Consider the following 23470-nt stretch of genomic DNA (forward strand, 5'->3'; position numbering starts at 1 on the left):
GAATATGCAGCTTCACAGGTGGATATGGTATATGGGTCAGCTTAAAGAGCCACATAGGTCCAATTGGATACTAGGTCCCCATGAGCACTTGGACCTGCATATGCCACTTGCACCCCAGCAGGCGCCCAGGATGTTATGTTTGTTATGTATTGGGATTGCATTACCGCCACCTTAAATTAGCAGTAGTGACCAGTCAGTGTTAACAAAGAATATGAAGCTTTATTAAATCAGAACAGTATTGTTCATATTGGAACACACCAACTTGTACTCAATTACTCAAACTTCTCCAAGTTGAATTTGGTGAACACCAGCTGCTGGGCGTGGGCTGGGAGCAGTGTAGAGCAATGGTGAGACACAACATCTCCCGCTGTGCTAAACAGTTGCTCTGACGAGACGCTAGTTGGGGGACAGGTCAGATATTTCACCGCCACGTAAGCCAGTGCTGGTTGCGTGACCATCTTTCTTGACCAGTAGGTCACCAGTGGATCAGACGAGAGCGATACTGTGTTGCACTCCGCTAGATAGTTTTCTACAATGCTGCTAGAGGAGAGGTGAGTTTTCGCAGACCTCTCAGACTTCTGTGACATACTTTGCATCGCCCCCCAAAAGAGGCTCTTCCGGTCAGTGTCCTCTTCAGCGGCTGCAGTGGACAAATCGCTAGTGGCCGCAGCATCATCAGGTTCTCCCACCAGGTGACCAAGCCTCTCCTCGACCTCAGAAACAACTTCAGCCTTCAGCCTATTAAAGTCTGACTCAATGAGAAGTGAACTGGGCATCATCTTGAATCTGGGATCCAAGAGAGTGGCCTTAAAGTAGGGACCAGTGGGGTCTTGCAAGACTGGCTGGAATTGTTCAACCAGCAGCGCCTCTAAGGATGTTGCCAGTTTGCGAGCCTCGGGCAGGGCCTGAACTCCTTCAGTCGTCTTAAGATTCCCTATAGACGCTTTGAGGGCCTGCACACACGGGATGACGGAAGACAGAGATGTACTATCCTCAAAAGCATTCCGAGTTGCTTCCTCAAAAGGCTGCAGTATCTTCAGCGTGGCGTCAATTAATTCCCACTGGTGGTGTGACAATGATCCTGCCGAGTCCAACTGTGTTCCCATGGCGACTATTGCACTTTTCTGCTCAAGAAGACGCCGGAGCATTTGGAAAGTAGAGTTCCACCTAGTGGACACATCGAGCACCAGGGTATTCAGGGGGAGTCCAAGCTCCACCTGGATTTGGTGCAGTTTCACGGTGGCGTCGTTTGAGCTATGCACAAACGCTGTGATTTTCCTGCCGATTGTGATGGCGTGGCTCACAGCTCGGCACTGTGTCAAGGCGCCGGTAACTACCGAGTGCAGGGCACGCGCCACACACCTGATGCGCCCAAAGCCGCCATCAGTGATGGCTTTCACCGCGTTTGAGGCGTCGTCGTCGGTAACAAAAAACTGTACAGAAAACCGATCACTGATCTCGCGTTGCCATGCGGCAATGAGACACTGAAGCTTTTCAAGTACGCTCGCTGCAGTGTGCTCCAGATTAATGACGGACAAGCCCAGTAGAACAGCCACACGTCTGTGGCTCACCGACTCTGATCCAGTGACCTCTCGTCCTGCCCAGTGCCCTGTGAGTGACAGGTAGGCATTTGTGGAGGACTTGCTTGTCCATATGTCTGTGGTACAGTGTACCACATCACCCTCTATGCTTAACAGGGATTTCTTCACCTTTGCTCGAATGTTATTGTACAGGTTTGGCACAACTGTACATGAGAAATGCATGGGGGAGGGTACCCTGTAGCGGGGTGCGGTCACAGCTAGGAGCCTCAGTAAACCCTTGTTTTCAACAACTGAGAAGGGCAAAAGGTCCTGGCAAATCATTTCACCCAAAGCTTCTGTAATTTGCTTGGCAGTTGGGTGGTCGTCTGGGTATAACGTGTTTGAATTGTACATAGCCATTATTGGGAGTTGTGCGTTGTGCATCAAATCTTGCCGAGGCTTCTGGGCAGTCAGTTTCAAGGTAGAGGCCGGATGGTGCGGTGCATGACCCTGCGCTGGGGGAGTCTTGGACAGTGCAGGGTGCTTGAAATGTACGTGGTTATGCATTGAGGACGTTGTTAGCCGTTTCTGGTTCTTGCCCCGGCTAAGTGTGGTCTTGCATAACTTGCAGATGACCTTAGTCGGGTCCGTTGAGCTGGTCGTAAAGTGCTCCCAGATAGCACTGGTCACTGCTCGCCTCTTTCTTGCAGGGGGTGACGAGTCCATTGCTGGGTCCTAAAAAAATAGTGAATTTTTAAAATCAATATTACATATGCAAAGATTACATAGAAAGAGACCTGATGCAACTCATGAGAGATACTTATGTTATACTTATGGATCAAACTGATAAGACTGTATTATGCATTTTGAGAAAAGAAATATATTTGTCTATGGCATATTATTAGCATATTAGGCTCAGCGAAGGTTATTCGAAACCTGCATTGTGTTGAACTCAGCCCTTCGGCAGGATTCAATGATGTACAGTCCTTGAAATGGTTCTTTTAGGGACACAAGGTTTCCTTTTTAACATTCCATATGTTATCTTAATGCAGAGGAAGTAGATTGGGAACCAAATAGAATGTTCAAGCATTGTTTTTGTTTTTTATTGTTGAAAGGGTCTATAGTCCTTGAAATGGTTCTTTTAGGGACTTCTCCTTGAGATTGTTTAAGAGCTTTGAGACGATTTTGTAATTGTTGTTGGGATCAGGTAGCCTGCCCATGCCCATCTAGATCTCCTTTCAGGGAGATACTAGTCCGGCTTGTGTTTCCCAAAACCATAGTTGCTAACCTGTTAGCAACTTAGTTGGTTGGCAATGGGAAATTGCATTGCAACCAACAAAGCTGCTAACTTAGTTAGCAACTATGGTTTTTGGAAACACGGCCGAAGATCACTAATGTTTCCATCATTCGGCATATTACTTGACTAGTCAGCGAGGAGAGGGGATGATGCTATATAGTTTTGTCATCAAAAGTGACTGTGGTAAGCAGTAGTAGCAACGCCTGCAAACATCAAAAATGGCAGTCGGAAGAATGTGTACATTTATTTACAGCAAAGACAGACTCGAATAGATTGTTTCCTGACTGCCAATACTGTTTTTGTCAGTTTGTAAAGTTTAGACAGAGTAGAAAGAAATGTCAGGAATTCCTGATCAAAGGCTGGACCAATGATTTAAAAATGAACAGCATGTCTACACCCGCCACCATACCAGCTTTCGCAATCGTGAGTGCCCAGACTCTATCCACTAAGTGACTGAGTTTGGTAACCAGGCTAGGGATCTGGTTTTTGCTAATGCCAATGACCTTACACAAATTCTAACTCTTGTGCCAGAGACTATCTAATGACCCAAAATCCTCCATAAAAATGTATGGTGTTAGTGTGCATCGTATGGCAGTTGTCTGCACATATCCCACATGTTATTACCATACCATATTGCCATGCTACCACTATCACAAATGGGTAGGGCTGGGATAAACGATTATTTTTTAAACGATTAATCTAACGATTATATTTTCGATGCATCGATTAACCTAACGATTCATTTTTTCAGTCCGTTTCGATCTCGATTCGATTATCGATTATCTTCCCATTAATTGACTATTATCATACCATATTGCCATGCTACCACTATCACAAATGGGTCATTCCATGTGAAAAACAGCCAATATCGGGGTATCATGTACCAAATGCCAAAAGATGAAATGTGAAATCCCAATGTGTCAATTAGGGCCGTGGCACCCGAAATTCAAATGGACGCCATAGGCAAACCGTTTGAGATATTGACCTGACACTTCAGATTCATACTGCACTTTTAATGGCAAACTGCAAACAGAAATGTCACACTAGCAACAGCTCATTACATGTTTCTATTTCTTAACAATGAAGACTCCTTGTAATAACTTAATATTGTGCTGTCAATGTGGCGCAAACAAACAAAGGCTAGAGTTGGATCAGTCTTATCCTTTGTGAGCAACAGCTGGCAAAATGATGTGATGAGAACCGTTTAGACTCTCTTAAAGTGACAATGCGACATAACAATACTTCAATTCAAATAGGCAAATGCTTGCATATGATTGAATAAGCCACTTGTCCGTCATCTATTGACGTGCTACTTCAACCACTCACATCGAAGCCAACCCGTGACGCTGATAACAGTCTCACAGTCGCTTCTACGCTATGTCACATCTATGAAACTCCCGCCCTGCGTCCTGATTGGCTGTACCATAAAATCGGTTGCAGAAATCACTCTCAATGGAAGAGGTCCCAGATGGATGTGATTGAAGCTAGGCGGAGCTAAGCGGAATGAAATTCATCTGGCGAGAGTCAGGTTAGGGGGGGCGGGGGGGGGGGCAATTTGTTGTTGCATACCCCTTTGGGGGGGGGGGGTATGCAACAACATGGGTAGCTGCACCACTGGGAGTTGGCGTGGAATGACCCAAATGTCATTCAGGTGTAAATCCAAAACACAGTACCTGGACCAGGTCAGCTTTGACAGCTCTAGATGTATTCATCGTCTGGTCCGTTCTGGAGTTTCCCCTCTTTCTTATCTTTGCTGCAAGAACAGAAGAGAAGAGACACACGTTTACAGTCATTCATTTAGCAGAACACTAAGACTTTTGGTGCTGGTCCTTCCCTGTGGTAAAGTCTGGGATGTGGGTAGATACACACAGAGATATGGAGTGGAAATGTGTGGTAAAGTCTGAGATGTGGGTAAACACATAGAGATATGGAGTAGAAATGTGTGGTAAAGTCTGAGATGTGGGTAAACACATAGAGATATGGAGTAGAAATGTGTGGTAAAGTCTGGGATGTGGGTAAACACATAGAGATATGGAGTAGAAATGTGTGGTTAAGTCTGGGATGTGGGTAAACACATCCCAGTATATGATGGTATGCAAATAGTATGCAAACACAGCAATGCCTCTCAAAAGAGGACTATGACATATTGTGTGATATGACATGATATGAATTTCAACTTTATTGTGATATTGTTTGTTGAAAATTCTGGGCTACGGGCATACAATGCAGAAAACACCTAACCTGAACGACTGTAGTCTCCATAATCTTCATCATCATCATCACTGTCACCATCATCATCAACTTCATAATCTTCGTCATCGTCATCATCATCATCATCAGATGCTGGAGCCTCCAGACCTTCAGACGACACCAGCGAAGTCTGAGAGTGAGATGAGACTTCTATTTAATTAGTCGAATGACTCACGTCAACACCTTAATGCAGTGGTCGCCAACCCGTCGATCGCGATCGACCTATAGATCTTTAGGATTTGCCCAGTAGATCCCGAGAATAACAGAAAAAATAAAAACAGTCACCAAATTCCTGCATGGTCACCAATATTTACAGGGCCTAAAATTCAGCGCGGGGTTGCGGGTATAGCACATGATTTATTCAAGACCTGCAATTCTAGCCATCATAATGCGAGAAATTCCTGCACATATTTTACAGCGCTGTCTGATAACGTTAATCTAATAATGGATCGGCGTGAATGCGGGACCGGACGAACCAACTTCTGACTTGAACCGAACGTAACCCCATGCAGACACACACAGCACCACTTTGCAGGTTCTCTCTCTCTCTCTCTCTCTCGTCACCGCTGAAGTCAAATTATGCTAGGTGCTTCTACATCAACTGCTAACTGACAGAAAATGAAAACGAATGTTTAGCAGGAACTGTCCGGAATTTGTTCTCCATTTGAAGAATGCAATCGATTATGTACGTGCACAGACAGCTACAGACACAGAGCACATTGTAGGCCTTGGCCACATTACTGTACGTGAAAGATGCTTCATACCAAAACAGTGATCAAACATTATCAAATTTATCATGACGTGTTGTCTCCAATTAGAAAATCAAAACCAAAATCATGTAAATAAAGACTAGAATAAAGAAGTGTTGTTATCTCATTGATGCCTGTAGCCTATAAGGGGGTGGAGGATGTGATGGGCTATTTTTGACCTGATACATTTGCCTAAATAAAAGGCCTTAAATTGGAAGTATTTTAGCTTTGATTCTCTCTTGACGCTTCATGGTAGATCTTGTCTTTGTTCAGGGCGAGGTCAATACTTTCTGAAATATAGGATAACACTTTTTTTCTTGAAGTTTTTTTAATCACACTGCAGAAAGTGATATCTTACTAAGTGTTATGATCTTATTCTAAGATAAAATATCTAGTTGGTATTGTTTTTAGTATAAAGACACATACTTTGAGCTTTCTTGTAAGATTATTTAACTTAATAGATGTCAAAATCAAAATGGAATAAGAAAATGTATCTTAATTTAAGATGAGATTTAAGACAAATTATCTTAAACCTTACATTTTAAGATACATTTTCTTAATCCATTGGCAGATAAATTTGCTTGCTTTTTAATGTCTTAATTTAAAAAGATTTTGACTTATTTTTTAACACTTGGTAAGATATCACTTTTTGATCTGACAAGCTAATTGCAAAAAGGATAGCTCTCACAGTACCTGGATTTGTTTTGGTTTTGTATCTGCATCTGAAGAGGTGTTCTGTTCCATCCTGGGATCCGCGCCCTCTAGAGGAGAAAACAGAAGAAACTTTTACATTCACATCTAATTCATTCAGGGGAAAGTGTCTGAACTAAACAGAAGAGACTTTTACATTCACTCTAATTCATTCAGGGGAAAGTGTCTGAACTAAACAGAAGAGACTTTTACATTCACATCTAATTCATTCAGGGGAAAGTGTCTGAACTAAACAGAAGAGACTTTTACATTCACATCTATTCATTTAGAAGAAGGTGTCTCAATTAAAGAGACTTTTACATTCACATCTATTCATTCAGGAGAAGGTGTCTCAATTAAAGACACTTTTACATTCACATCTATTCATTCAGGAGAAAGTGTCTGAATTAAAGAGACTTTTAAATTCACATCTATTCATTCAGGAGAAAGTGTCTGAATTAAAGGCGATTATAAGCGGTATCTAGCCTAAAACACATTGTCACATTCAGCAGAAATCCACTCAGGTGATGCAGGCTTTTTGTTAACGTTACTTATATTTTGCGGGTGCCGGGTTAAGCCCAGTTCTTTGATTTACATTATAAACCAATGAAATCTATAAAGTGGTCTGGAAGGTACATTTTATCACAGTTTTACGTGGAAATGCTAGATCCGGTATTTCTTTTGGTTCTAACTGATCCTTTGGATGAGACGTTAAACCGAAGTCCTGACTCACTGTGTTCATTAAAGATCCCACAGCATTTATTGGAAAGAGCAGGGGGTTCCCCTGTGTCCTGGCTAAATACCTTTATTCATTTAATCTTGTCCCCCAATTAACTGCCATGTCTTTTCCTTTGGTTCTACATAATTTAGCAATATTAAGGACACATATTAAAATGCTGACTCAACTCAAAACCAATTGAAAAAGGGTGCTAGTGTCTAGCAATTTTTTAAAACTGCTCTGTCCCACTGCACATTAGCCACGTTAAACCCTGGCGTGTATGTGTATTTCGCTGGCTCTGTCATGACGAATGTCTGAGAAACTCCATCGCTACCTTTTTCTAGCCGGTGCCTGGCGTGCATGTGTATTTTAATGCAGTAAAGCACTTCGTTGTACTCGTTATACATCCTGACACTGAGGCCGCCAGCCCACAGTTGCAAGGGTGGTTTTTCCGCTCACAGGCGCTAGGAGGAAGCGAGACGGCCACCATTCAACCCGAAAAAAGTCATATATAACCATTCCAATGACTCTGAAGCTAAATGAAGGTAAATTAAGTTAAAAAACTTGCATATTATGCTAAAAAACCTGAATAGTGTGCCTTAAACTAAGTGCTGCCTGGGCTGGGCAGGGCTCACTGGTGCCCGAGGCTAGTGTGTTGATACTAACTACCCTAGTTAAAGGTTAAATGAAAAACACACACTCTAGAAGAGGTCAACAACTCTTTATAAAACCATTAACCTTACATAAAACATAACTCAAACGTAAACAGGCAAAAATGCAAAAACTGTGCAAAAATATTGTGGTGGGGGTAGGGGAGGTTATGACAGCATTTTTTCAATGTTGGCATCTATGCATTTCGCCAAAATGTCCACCACAACTTCTACCATTCCGGGCCCCAGGCCATGGCTCAAGTGGTGGAAGACCTGGCCGTCCCTCTGGACCTCCTGGGACAAATTTTGCAACTGGTATCTGGAGGGAGACATTGAATGTTCTCAGTATATAGCTTTACCTGTGCATTTACATCAACATAGTGAAGTTTCAAACCTATTGTAATTGACTCAGTTGAGTTACATTACAAAACTGTCAGAGCTTAAAGCAAGAAATAATTCTGTGCCTGAAATCATCAAAATGTCATTATATGACTATCCACTATCTATCAAATGTCAAATGTACTGGCCCACACTTGAATTCAGGCACAGTGCCTTTAAGCCAGAGGACTTTAAGCAAATACAATTTTAGTATCCCTGTCTGAGCATACAGGTGTATAAAGTAAAATGTATATATACACAGTTCCGAACAAAATTATTCATACCCCTAGCAAATATTGATGTAATGTTGATTTTCTCTTGACCAATATGTTTGTTCTGACTGAAAATGACACTGCCACATGCCAAAAGGTTGTAGGATAATGTGGTAGAAACATGGAATAAAAAAAAATGGCAAGTCCAAAATTCTGAGAGCTTTGATGGTAAATAAAGATGTTTCCATTGATTAAATAAAAAGGGTATGAATAATTTTGGACATGCCATTTTTAATAAAAATGTAAAAAAATAAAAATAAAATTGGTATGGTATGTTTGTATATATATATATATTTTGCAAATGCTTACTTTAACTCTGTTGTTTTCCCTATTGCCACGCTTGGGTCAGGGGCCATCGGCATGGTCACCGCGTCAAAGTTAATGCCCTTGGTGGCAAGAACAACGACCGACTGGCAAAGGTCCTTTGCTTCCCCTTAACAAAATATAAAACAGAAAATAAACGTGAATAGAATAGAACACAGCTTTTCGATAAATTGTTATGTTAAAGTGCATTTCTTTTCAACTACATAGCAAGATAACCAACTTTGCAACCAAATTGAATGTAAAATGTAGCTCCATACACATAGCTTGTCTTGTTGTATTGTTATTGTTTTGTTTTGGTTGTTCTGCTTTCCTTCTACTATGTTAAGCGACCTTGGGTTTGAGAAAGGTGCTACATAATTTATAAACATATTATTATTATTATAAAACTTAATAATTGAACTGTACTAAATTCTTATGTTAAAGTGCATTTGTTTTCAACTACATAGCAACATAACCAACTTTGCAACCAATCTGAATGTAAAACTGTTAACAATTGAACTGTACCCTCCGTAAGTCTGGTGCACAATGAGGTCACCTGGGTGGTGGGCCCCGGGACCACTCCCACCTTGCCCAGCTCCTCCCTCAGGTGCCTTTTCTCATTTTTATTCATTCGAAGGAGCGATGTCAGTGTGTTGACCGACATGGTCTCTGGAGGAGCAGTCCTCCTCTTCACCTCCTCCTCTTCACCTCCTCCACCGACACAGGGTACCTTTGTCAGACATATTTAAAAAACAGAGGCCAATGAGTGATGATGAGCCTACAGTAATTCTCCTCCACAGACACAGGGTACCTTTGTCAGACATATTTAAAAAACAGAGGCCAATGAGTGATGATGAGCCTACAGTAAATCTCCTCCACGGACACAGGGTACCTTTGTCAGACATATTTAAAAAACAGAGGCCAATGAGTGTTGAGCCTACAGTAAATCCGAGAAATGAAAACGACAGAGATGTTGTTGCAAACTTGTGATTAGCCATCATTGTCAGGTTGTTTAAGAAAATTACAGACATTCTATTTTCCTATGAAACAGAGGAAACCCATGCTAAAAAGAAACTCTGTAGTCACAAATTTGATCGTGTTGGTATGAATATATGTTGTAGTATGTGATTCCTACAGTGTAAAAAAAATATACTAATGTTGTAAAATTATTGAGATAGATTAAGAAAGCCACCGCTATGGTGATTTCAATGGTTCGATGATTTGTTTAGATCCAGTGAAATTGCTGCCTTGACAACGCTATGTCATGGCTTCGGTACTCTTTTAAGCCTAAATGTTAATCTCTGAAACGTAACCCTTTTACCTGTGTGTGCGGTGACCTGAGCACACCTTTAGGAGGCTCGGCACACACCGAAAAGCCTTGGGGCCTTGTACGCCTGGGGGATCTAGTGCGGGGTCTTGTGCAACGTGGGGATTCTTACAGTGGTCTTGGGGCAGGTGACCAGACGGCCCTGGGGAGTCCTTGGAGACAGGGCGTGATCCATGACACATTTCAATTCTGGACCTTTTCGCTGGCCCTTGAAACACAAAAAAAAAAAAAAAAGGGCTTAAAGCAATAAAAATGTCCTAAGTTGGAGGGACTTTAAAAATGGTAAATTGATAGTGTAATTTAGAATGACCCTGAATGAACATGTATTCAGGTTTACCCTCACCTGGTGTGACCACAGGCATCTTTTCCATAAATAGACCTACATAATGAAAAGAGAGGCAAAACAGTCGTGTAAGCAGGGCACACAGTTATATATCAAATAACTCAAATTATGTGGCTACCTCTTAGTTATCTAAATGGAATAGAATTATTTAAAATGCCTCAAAGTTATCGGAAATTAACAAGTGTATGAAGCTAGTTTTACAAAGCAGTGGAAGTCAGTTTGTACGTCTACATCTAAAAACTGGTTTAGAGTTTGTTACATAGCAAAATACATATCTGCCTTGCCATTATTTAAAATTCAACTGGCTGTCTCAGAGTAAGTCAGCACTACAAAACAGTAAGTCCGTTTGGTCAACAGGCTGCCTCAGAAGTAGGCAGTATTATGAAGCCGGCTGTACAGTATGCCTTACGCTACCAGAAGCCTCCCATTTATCTACATGCTGGCTGATTGTGCGTTAACCAGCCTTACACGTCGGAAGTCTGTCTGTATCTACCTCTCTCTGGATGCCTAACAGTTATCTAGCAACAATTGGCTGCCTTTGAGCTACCCAGTATTACAAATACATCGTCTGCGCTGCCTTCCAGTTATCTTCAATTCAACTGCTGCCTCAGAGGTAGCATGTCTTAGCTGCTATGTCTAGATGTTTTACAACTTATCTAGCTGGATGCCTAAGGGAGTTTTGGAAAGACACCCCTCAACCAGGCCTTTGTGCAGCTAACTTAAAACGAATAAGCAGACTGGGAGACATAGGCTAAAGCCTAACTACATATAGCACTATACATAGCACTACTGGGAGACAACTACATATAGCACTATACATAGCACTACTGGGAGACATAGGCTAAAGCCTAACTACATATAGCACTATACATAGCACTACTGGGAGACATAGGCTAAAGCCTAACTACATATAGCACTATACATAGCACTACTTACACTGGGAGACATAGGCTAAAGCCTAACTACATATAGCACTATACATAGCACTACTTAGACTGGGAGACATAGGCTAAAGCCTAACTACATATAGCACTATACATAGCACTACTGGGAGACATAGGCTAAAGCCTAACTACATATAGCACTATACATAGCACTACTGGGAGACATAGGCTAAAGCCTAACTACATATAGCACTATACATCGCACTACTGGGAGACATAGGCTAAAGCCTAACTACATATAGCACTATACATAGCACTACTGGGAGACATAGGCTAAAGCCTAACTACATATAGCACTATACATCGCACTACTGGGAGACATAGGCTAAAGCCTAACTACATATAGCACTATACATAGCACTACTCAGACTGGGAGACATAGGCTAAAGCCTAACTACATATAGCACTATACATAGCACTACTCAGACTGGGAGACATAGGCTAAAGCCTAACTACATATAGCACTATACATCGCACTACTGGGAGACATAGGCTAAAGCCTAACTACATATAGCACTATACATAGCACTACTCAGACTGGGAGACATAGGCTAAAGCCTAACTACATATAGCACTATACATAGCACTACTCAGACTGGGAGACATAGGCTAAAGCCTAACTACATATAGCACTATACATAGCACTACTTAGTCATTCTCATAACCACCCAAAAAATTAATTGGCTGCCTGGAAGTTAGCTAGCGCTAACTGCTAGCCCATTACTGAGTAAACTCTTTCCTGCACATATAAGTTTAAAAGTAGTACTTAAATTGAATGCTCATCACTGCCAGCTATTTGAACAGATTGAAAGCATTTGAGCTAACCTTGGCATAGCAGCTAGTGTTGGCTAAATTTTCAAAGCACGTGTCATTTCATTATGAATTCAAATCAGATCTTAGAATATCTATGCTACTTACTGTGATAAGATGAAACTGGTGGGGGGTGGGGAAGGCCTTCCATACAGCGCCATCGAGAAATCCGCTTAATGTTTAGTTTCACTTTAGATACTATTTTAGAGACATCCGCTCAATGTGTAGTTTCACTTTAGATACCATTTTAGAGACATCCGCTCAATGTGTAGTTTCACTTTAGATACCATTTTAGAGACATCCGCTCAATGTGTAGTTTCACTTTAGATACCATTTTAGAGACATCCGCTCAATGTGTAGTTTCACTTTAGATACCATTTTAGAGACATGTGCTCAATGTGTAGTTTCACTTTAGATACCATTTTAGAGACATGTGCTCAATGTGTAGTTTCACTTTAGATACCATTTTAGAGACATGCGCTCAATGTGTAGTTTCACTTTAGATACCATTTTAGAGACATGCGCTCAATGTGTAGTTTCACTTTAGATACCATTTTAGAGACATGCGTTTTTGCAGCGAGTGTTTGTTTTTGTTCATTTTAAAAGCAAATTGTTGTTGACAAGCAACAGTGAGAGACTGGCCAGTTGCTGCCGGTTGCTGCACTAGGGTAGCTATGGATACGGCGGGCTGGGAGATAGCAACAGGATAAGCAACACCATGCGAGTGTCTGCTCTAGTTGACTGTATTTGCAAAAACTTTGCTGAACGTTCCCTCAAAGTGGATACAAAAGACCTCTTCAAAGTTTGTTTCTCTCCTATCGGCGCTTTGCTACATTAGGAAGTGCAAGGAAGTGCCGACAGGTGGCAGATGTCATAGAGCCCACGCACTGGTTCTCTGGAGGTGTCCTGTGACTAACCTGCGTGACGTAGTTTGTGGCGCAACTCGAAACTTTTGCATAAACTATTAAGTGACAGTTGTACCGACTTATCACGGTTCAAGTGACAGATGTACCGACTTATCACGGTTCACGTCTGTGTATTGAACCATAGGCGACCAAGAGTGTCACAAGACCCCTTTAACTCCTCAACCATATACCCCTCCCACACACACACACACACATTCTTCTTCTCTCACATCATTCGGTTCAATAATGTACCGTTGCATCTCTAGTGTACACAGTGTGTGTGTTTTTGTGTGTGTGTGCCTGTGTCCGTGTGTCTGCGCATGTGAGGGTTCGTGTGCGCGTTCGTGTGTGTGCTCCGACCCAACATTTCTTACCATATTGACTGCACTCCTCATATCCATGAACAGAATTTTCTTCTTTAATCCCCAAGATCAGTGAAAGCTGACCGTCAGACGACATCATCTGCTCTGACATCAGCTGGTCTGGCTCATCAGCTGCCGTCTGCTGGTCTGATTGGATAGGAGAGCTGGGACTCTTGATTTGCTGCAAAACACATAACAGACGTTAGAATGTGTGTGGAAATGAGTGTGTGTGTGTACATGACAGGCGTTAGAATGTTTGTTTGTATGTGTGTGTTTTTGCATATGAGTGTATGTGTATGTGTGTGTGTGTGCACATGCGTGTTTTGCATGAGAGTGTGTGTGTTTGCAAATGGTTGTGTGTGTGTGTGTGTGTGTGTGTGTGTGTGTTGTGCAGGTGTTGTGCATGAGAGCGTGAGTGTGTGTGTGAGAGCGTATGTATGAGAGAGTGAGAGTGTTTGTGCGCCTGTGTGTGTGTTGTACATGACAGAGAAAGTGTGTGTGTGTGTGTGTGTGTTTGTGCACCTGTGTGTGTGTGTGTGTGTGTGTGTGTGTGTGTGTGTGTGTGTGTGTGTGTGTGTGTGTGTGCACCTGTGTGTGTGCACCTGTGTGTGTGTGTGTGCACCTGTGTGTGTGTGTGTGTGCACCTGTGTGTGTGTGTGTGTGCACCTGTGTGTGTGCACCTGTGTGTGTGTGTGCACCTGTGTGTGTGTGTGTGTGTGCACCTGTGTGTGTCTCATGTGCAAATGGCTCTCCCATCCCTGCAGCTTCTGAAGCACTCGAACTGCCCTGTGGGAAAAAAACACAAACAAAAAAAACACTTGCAATTTCAAATAGGAATGCGCTGAATCAGTGTGTGTGTGTGTGTGTGTGTGTGTGTGTGTGTGTGTGTGTGTGTATGTATGTGTGTGTGTGTGTGTGTGTGTGTGAGAGAGATGCACCGAATCCTGATTTTTAAGGTTCTGCCAAATACCAAATCCCTTCTTTAAGATTTGACCGAATCCCGAACCAAATCCTAGTAATTTCTGTGTTACATGCATAAATTCAGTAAACATCACCAACAACTGTGAAGCTGAGCGGAAAAAAGATGCCATTTACAAAGCACGATTATTGCAGCACTTGAACTGGTCACAGAAATTAATAGAAAATTCTAATAGTTAATAGAAAACTATTGCTTACGGTTAATTGTTTAACAGTAAACAATAACAAACAGTTAATTCATTAATTGATTGATTAAAGCACATCCTGTCTATGAGCTAAACTAATGAACTAAACTTGTATTGGTGGTGTCTGGTGTGTAGGTCTAATTAAGTGCCTGTGACTAAGACCATGAGAGGGGCTCAGTAGTGAAGTAGCCTAGTCATTTCAAGAGCTACGAGGAACATGGAATCTCACAGTTTTAAGCAACATCCGGCCGTGGCGCAACTGGCTGGGGCACCTGCAGCGTACACCGGCGACCCGGGTTCGATTCCCGCCCCGTGGTCCTTTCCGGATCCCACCCCGACTCTCTCTCCCACTCACTTCCTGTCATTCTTTCATTCTTTCATTCTTCCAGCACCTGATATGTGGATGCAATTCAACAGGGTTCCCAAGGCAACTGATAAGTGGATGCAACAGGGTTCCCAAGGCAACTGATATGTGGATGCAATTCAACAGGGTTCCCAAGGCAACTGATAAGTGGATGCAACAGGGTTCCCAAGGCAACTGATATGTGGATGCAATTCAACAGGGTTCCCAAGGCAACTGATAAGTGGATGCAATTCAACAGGGTTCCCAAGGCAACTGATAAGTGGATGCAACAGGGTTCCCAAGGCAACTGATATGTGGATGCAATTCAACAGGGTTCCCAAGGCAACTGATAAGTGGATGCAACAGGGTTCCCACGGGTCATGGAATTTCTAGAATATCATGGTATTTTAGTCTAAGTCAGGGAATGTTATAATTTTTGGGGCAAAGTCATGGGATATCAGGGAATTCTTTTGTACCAGTTTAAAATGTACTTGCCAAAATACATTAATACAAACATATTTCCATTATGTAAACAATGAAACATCCTCAAGATCAAGGTGCATGGCCCCAGCCGTGGCGCAACTGGCTGGGGCACCTGCACCGTACACCGGCGACCCGGGTTCGATTCCCGCCCCGTGGTCCTTTCCGGATCCCACCCCGACTCTCTCTCCCACTCACTTCCTGTCATTCTCCACTATCCTATCAAATTAAAGATCAAGGTGCATTACAGAACATTACGTTCAATAACAATCAGTAGGCAAAATGCTCTCTACGTGTTTCATCAAGAAAGCCACAGTCTGCAAGTCTGCATTCACACCTACACACACAAACATATTCCTCTCTGTTTTGATGTGTGTGTGTGTGTGTGTGCGTGTGTGTGTGTGTACCTATTACTTCGTTGGTCTTTCAGCTGTTGAAGCAGATCCCTTAGTTCATTCTTCAGGAGAGACAAAGTCTGCACACATATACAGACACACTCGTTAAATACATGCACACACGTTAAATACATGCACACACATACAGCAATTATTCCAAAATGTTACTTCAGGGGAAAGAGCTGGTCAGTTAGTTTCCCACAGAAGGTGACAAGGGATGTTCACAGTTTTGAACAAACTTGCGCAACGTGGTTATGATGCTAACCAGATTTAATCACGATTTAGCCAGTCGTCTTCTACGCCAACAACAATCCTTGCAGGATTTGTAATGTTTTCTTTAAACGTGCATGCAGGTTGTTGAGGGACAGAGAGGCTGTGCAAAGGTGCACATAGCTCTACAATGAAATGATTTCAACATCAAACTATTGTGTGGTGGTCAATGACTGTGATGGGCCGCCACAACTAGGTCAATACAGACACATACAGTAATTATTCCAAAATGTTACTTCAGGAGAAAGAGCTTTTGATGCATGGTAAATCAGTAATCAGTACTCTCCACCCAATAGTCCACCAAGTTCTACTACACACACACAAACATAAAACAAACACCAAACTCACATGGGGGGTGCCCAAGCACATGGTTTGCACAGTGACAAACCTGGGTGCGTTAACTCAGAGAAAACGGTAAACCTCCTGCAACAAGAGCCATACGGCAGTGTTTTAGTGAAGAGAATGAAACCATACAGCTCTTCTATTAGGAAATTTACTTCAACTTAACTTACCTAGGTTTGTCACTAAACAACATACTTGGACAGTACACTACACTCTCCAACCAAACTACCAAATTCTACTGATTAACTCTACTGTCCAACCTAATGACACACACACACACACACACACACACACACACACACACACACACACACACACACACACACACACACACACACAAACACAAACACACCTGGTTGGCCTGTGTCAGAGAGTTGTTTTTCTCCTCCAGGTGTTTCTGCAGTTCATCGATCTTCAGCTTCAGCTGCTTGTTTGACTCCACCTGCTCTGTCAGGCTCCGCCCAGTCTCCGCCTCCTTCTCTTCCAGACGACATATCATCATACGGAGCTCCTGGTTCTTAACCACTTCATGCTGATGAAGGCAGAAACACACAAGCATGTTAGATCACACACACAAACGCGCACACACACACACACACACACACACACACACACACACACACACACACACACACACACACACACACACACACACACACACACACACACACACACACACACACACACACACACACACACACACACACACACACTCACCTGGTTGGCCTGTGTCAGTGAGTCTTAACCATTTCATGCTGATCAAAGCACAACAGACACACAAGCATGTTAAAACAAACTTTTTTCACAAATACTGTTTTGTGCATTTCAAATATACACAGGAGAGATGTTAAATTCCTGGTGCTAAAGGTTGGGGATTTCACACAGATGTCAGTCTAAAATCAAGCCCTTTTACAGTTAAAACCAAAATCACTTCACAACAATTCACAAGTCACTAACAAAAATATCACCAACAAAACAGCCTTTCCACGACACCTCCAGAATGCTCAACAGTGGTTTCCACGACACCTCCAGAAGGCTCAACTGCGGTTTCCACGACAACTCCAGAAGGCTCAACAGTGGTTTCCACGACACCTCCAGAAGGCTCAACAGTGGTTTCCACAACACCACCTCCACCTCTACTTAACACTAAAACACGGGGCTACATTGAGATTTTTGGTGGGAAAGACAGTGTTTCCCATACATTGACTAATCTGTGGCGGGGCGCCACAAAAAGAAATCGGCCGCCACAGATTAATATTCTATGTTTAATTTAATTTAATTTAATTTAAATTAAATATAAGGTCAAATCCTTGCATTGCCATTGAGCTGCGCTTTTTACGCACGAAGCCTTTCCTTGCCCCGCCCCGCCTTCTCTCGTAGCCCACTGCCACTCCTCTGCATGTGCGTTTAACAAAATATTCACGATTGTTGTTGTCACATAGAAGCATTGCATAGAAGACGTCTGGCTAAATTGCTATTAAATCCGCTTAGCATCGTGACCATGCTGAGCAAATTTGTTCAAAACTGCTGCATTGAGTGAACTCTGCTAAGGTCTTATCACAACATAGTAGGCTACATTGAAGAGACTAAACTAAGTTAAGTTATGAAATCAAGCAGCATCTCAAAGCTAACGTTAGAATACTGTTTGGATGTCGAATTTAGCATGCTTAGCCTACTTACAGCTGCTTGTCAATTTCGTTGAAGGGCTCATTTTATTGACTCTGACACTGAATGTTTGCAAAATCCCGATGTAAATGGGAAAGTGTTTCCCAAAATTCAAAAGGTGCTTGTCCCAGAAGTACGAAGTACGTAGGAGAAGTACGAACCTTTATTTAACTATGTAGAAAACGTTATGAATTGCATCCACACATCAGCAGCCTTTCAACTGTGTTAGAATTGTGCCGTGGAGGATGTCTGTGTCGTTCATTCCTCCCAGCTGCATGGCTGAGACACATAGCTTCACAGTTTACCCAGGAATACTTTCTAATTTGAATAAAACTTGCGCGATAGCTATGCTCATCTCTGTGGATGCCGTCATGTTGTTCGTTGCGTCACACCTCAACCCGCCTCAAAGCCAACGCTGATTGGACGTTCGTTTGGTGAACTGCTCCAAATTTTCTTTAACGGAAAGTATCCAGACTGATCTGCGAGTGAAACCCTGAAGCTCGCGAGATCAGGATGGTCTCACGAGGCTAACATTGTCTTACAAACTTTAGGAATGTGACATGTCATTTTCAGTCAGAACAAACATATTGGTCAAGAGAAAATCAGCATTAAATCAATATTTGCCAGGGGTATGAATAATTTTGTTCTTAACTGTATGTGACTACCTGTACAAACACTGAATTTGTACTGTTTAAAACAATTCCACAATTATGAAATTCAACACGGACAATGGTGGCTCGGAAAAAATATTTTTGCTGCCTTCAAAGATATCTTAGATTTCTTAGATCCTAGATTAGGTATCCTAAAATCCGTTATCAAAGCTCGGCTGCAAACTCTCCCGACCAAAATACAACCTCTCCCTGTGGTTTCCAAAACATCATGAACCATTCTGCTTACTACACAAAACAATGGAGAATCTACAGCCGACATGAAGAGCGGGTGCCCTGCATTTAAAGGCCTTTGCGTGCCACGATCGCAAAGACTGTTCAAACTAACTGGTTTTCAAATCTGAGTGACAACATAAACTCTCTAAGAAGTGTCCTTAGAGAATACCCAAACACTCCAGGCATTGTAGTTGTCGATGAACTTTCTAAAAGCATTCTGATTTTGGAGATAGGTTGTTGCTTTGGTGCTTACATGGACCTGCGTTTTTACTGAGAAAATGTTAAAATACCAGCCAGCCATTAACAAAACCTTTATCAGTGTGTGTGGTTACAGCACAAAACAGACTATCCTAATTTAAAACCTTTATCAGTGTGTGTGGTTACAGCACAAAACAGACTATCCTAATTTAAAACCTTTATCAGTGTGTGTGGTTACAGCACAAAACAGACTATCCTAATTTATAGTAGTCTAGGACATGTGCACAGACTCTGTGTTAGAGGCTTGCAACTTGCTGGACTGAGTAAAAAGACCAATAAGCAAATAATAATAATAATAATAATAATAATAATAATAATAATAATACGCTTTATTTGTAGAGCACCTTTCATACACAGAATGCAGCTCAAAGTGCTTTAGATTTGGAGCACGCAACACAATAATAGAGCTGAGTACTGTTACTGAATACTGTTGTGTGTCAGCAACAATAGGCGATCTGCATGTTTGGAGAGGGCGACGCCACCTCTATCCTTAACATACATAGCCTATTTTTATTTATTTATTCTAGGACTATTAGCACAATGTTTGTAACCTGACTCTCGCCAGATGAATTTCGTTCCGCCTAGCTCCACTCACATCACATACACTCACATCACAGTGGAGCTAGGCCATTGAGATCAATATGTTTTGTATAGAGCTACCACAGGTTACTCTATACAACCACAGGTGGCACTGTGGTAACTATAAAACATATTGATGTCAATGGGGCATTTTGCCCATGTTCAGCGTGGAAAATTAAAAAGAAAGATTTGCATAAGACAAGTCAAATTGGTGTTTTTAAAAAGAAGGGATCATGGAGAATAAAGAAAAATATATTTTAAAAAATCTTTGTATATTCCCACAAGGTGTTTGGGTGCTATTTTTCAGACTTGCAAGGTCTGCTGTTCAGACCCTGAAGGGATTTATTTTCTGTTCATTGCTTTTTGTGAGAGTGTTTCTACTTATCTCAGTAAGGAAAATAAATCAACAGCCTATGTTGAGTACAAATATGTCTTCTGAAGGCCTAAACAGAGCCCAGCCAAAAACTCCAATACAATTTTGATCAACTTTGAGGGACAGCTATGACCATGCAGGAACATCCAGACCAAACGTGACGATTTTGCTACATACTATTGCTTTTTATGTACCAGAATGCAACATGTGAGCCTCCTACATGGTTTAGTTCTTGCGCTGTGGCCTTGTGAACTTTGACAAAAAAAAGAGGCCAAACAAAATCGACACCCCCCTCCCTCTGTAAAACTGGCTGTATCTTGGAAAGTATTGATCTTACATAAGAGTAATTTTACAGTGTGTCTCCTGGGTAACATAGGTACACCTGGTAATTTTTTCAGAATTTTTTGAGACCTAAGTGCTGGGCCCTGGTTGAATTGACGTGGAATGACCCAGGTGAAACATAACATGCTCTTAGTCAATATTTGGATGTTGTGTTGTTTTAACTAATATTAGTCACTCCAAATAAAATACATACATCTATGTGTGTGTGTGTGTGTGTGTGTGTGTGTGTGTGTGTGTGTCTTACCCAAAATGCTTGTGTGATGCATTGAGTGGCCTTCTCCAGGTCGAGGCAGACTTGCTTGTGATTCATGTCCACGGGTCCACATGGATCCTCCATCTCCATGTCCATGTCCACACACACACACACACACACACACACACACACACAACACACAGTGCATGTTTCAATCACAGCACCAAAATAATCCCAACAGCATGTTGGGTCTTCCAGAGCGCACTAAAATGCCACGCACAACAGTGCTCTCCTGACACCACACCTACTAAATAGATTCAGACATAAATTTGTTCCCTTTCATTAAAGGGGGACTTGGCAACTATTGCAACTATTTTGTCCTGTGTCATTAAGTGAACGTTGCACAGACGTTGCATGCGCCTAGCGTCTCCAGGCGGAAAACCAACCTTGCAACATTACTACTATGCTAAATAGATTCAGAAATAGATTTGTCCTGTGTTACTAAGTGAACGTTGCATAGACGTATGTTACAACACATCTTCAGTGGTATACGCAGTCATCATAAATGTAATTTGAAATCTGCGTTAAAATCTGAGTAAATCCCAAATTTGCCAAAGGTTCGTATGGATATTCACGCTCTCCGTGTGTGTGTGTGTGTGTGTGTGTGTGTGTGTGTGTGTGTGTGTGTGTGTGTGTATGCAGTGGTAGGCTACTCAGACCTGCTCGACTCATCATATTTACTACTCTAGAAACACAATTTAGATTCTCTCATTCAAACAATACACGCAAGCAAGCAGTAGCGTGACTGCCTACCTTCCCCGTAGTCTCGCGGAACCGAAATGGTTTGACAGCGACGTCGAACCCTGCTGCCTGTTGAATGCTGATTTCAAAAAAGAGAGACTGCAACCTTCCGTTGTAGAACAGAAAAAATATATTTAAAACAGATCAGCACACTTTTCTCTTCGGATGAGCCACTCAAAACTTGCTTGCTTGAAAACCTGTCTTATTCTACTGACGCCTACTAGCTTTAGTGTAGGCGGGCTTACCGCCCTCTAGCGGCCAGGATGAAAAACACAAAAAAAATATCTATGAACATGAAAATGAACATCTTTGCAACAAACGAAACATAACACAACAAAACAATAAAGAGCGGGTACACCCACATTCTGTAGAAAGAGAGCTCCGGAATCCTGTAAGTAGCAGCTCTTTGTCCTGTTTGAATTTGGACAGGGGAGCAGTGTTCATAGCCTGGCGAGCCAGACCCACATTAAAATGTAGGGTCTGGGCACTCACCGTTCGCAGTGCTCAGTCCGAGGGGCGGGATAATCAGTTGTATTTCAAATTCCCTCTGCACAGTAATAGGACGCAATAGGATATTTGTTTTCAAGTAGCAGGGAATTCAAGCCAAACCGTTGCAACTCTGCCATCAATCATTATGTTAAGCCCACCAAACGACTCTATACACTATTTCAATGCCTTAAGTTTTGATTTCTGGAGCTCACAAGCCAACGGAGAGTTGCTAGACTAGCCGCTAGGGGCGCATCTAGATTTCTAGGCTAGTGTTCCTATACCCAAACAGTAAAGGCTGAACTATGCTTCTGCCACAACTCCACGCTGTCACTCCTCCAGACCCCGAAGCCATTTGTTTTTTAAAATAATGGCTGGCTGATGAAGTTATTGGCTGGCTTGCCGATTCAGCCAAAACCTAAATGGCTGCTGCAGCCGCCAACATTTTCATAGTTACAAATGGCTGAAGCTGCCACTTCATGTCTATAGATGTCTATGTTATACCAATTTAATAGATCTTAATATTTCCCAGTAATGCATGGCATACACATATATTTCTACAAAATGCAATACAATGTAATAAACACCAGATTTTACTTTCACAAATTATGTATTTATTTTGTTACCTGTAGGATACTAAACATTTTCAAGTAGCCTACAATGTGTTTAGGCTAAATGTATTTTGGCTAAGTTGTATCAAAGTCCTTTTAGGCAAGTCCCTCCACTCGGCGGCCATATACCAACGTTTTATGGGCACTCATCGGGCACAGTCTTTGGGTCGAACTGCGCGTGCGCGAGGCTTCACGATTCCAATCTTGCTCCAGCGGCGAGATCACAACACATGATTGGCACGATGTCTTCACAACACACCATATGATTGGCTCAATGTATTCACATCACACCACATAATTGGCTCAATGTATTCACATGTCGACGTTTTGCCGAGGAAGGGGTGGGATATGTGTAGACAACGGCCATATTGGCGTGACAAACTAGCCCCATGCATTTCTATGGAGTATTTTTTGAGTGCTGTGTCTCTACATTAGAAAGTCTCTGGTTGTATACAATAACTTGGCATTTCCACGGATAAAGCTTATCATATTACACCTTGAAGGAGCAAATGATGATTGTTTCGTTTGCCACTGGGCTGAAGGCCAGTGGAGCTAAACATGCATTCCACCGGCTGTTTGTTTTTGTGTTGTCTTGCTTTGTTTGTGTTGACTGTGTAAAGTGACCTTGAGTCTGAGAAAGGTGCTATATAAATAAAATGTATTATTATTATTATTATTATTATTATTAGACATGCATTCCACCTGCACACTCCCTGGTGAAATGGAGAGGTAGCACCGGGTCATAGCAGGCAGTGTGGGGAAATGAT

General features: G+C 42.1%; 1 protein-coding gene across 1 annotated transcript; it reads right to left on the minus strand.

Annotated features, from left to right (window-relative positions):
- Nucleotides 1-245: 245 nt before the first annotated feature.
- LOC143121295 (zinc finger BED domain-containing protein 4-like) lies at nt 246-21766 on the minus strand. Its single transcript, XM_076281659.1, has 10 exons — nt 21619-21766; nt 20857-20949; nt 16864-17043; nt 15912-15979; nt 14241-14304; nt 13531-13699; nt 6510-6577; nt 5059-5197; nt 4491-4570; nt 246-2255 (listed from the first exon to the last, which is right to left on the minus strand). Exons 2-10 carry the CDS (start codon nt 20947-20949, stop codon nt 273-275), a joined length of 2844 nt encoding a protein of 947 aa, XP_076137774.1. The 5' UTR covers nt 21619-21766; the 3' UTR covers nt 246-272.
- Between the last annotated feature and the right edge of the window lie 1704 nt (nt 21767-23470).

The sequence above is a fragment of the Alosa pseudoharengus genome, unplaced genomic scaffold (assembly GCF_046254945.1).
Source record: "Alosa pseudoharengus isolate Yale_2024_CS ecotype anadromous, Long Island Sound unplaced genomic scaffold, YU_APseudo_1.1 YU_APseudo_1.1_scf_1, whole genome shotgun sequence".
In the NCBI taxonomy this organism is placed as follows: domain Eukaryota; kingdom Metazoa; phylum Chordata; class Actinopteri; order Clupeiformes; family Clupeidae; genus Alosa; species Alosa pseudoharengus.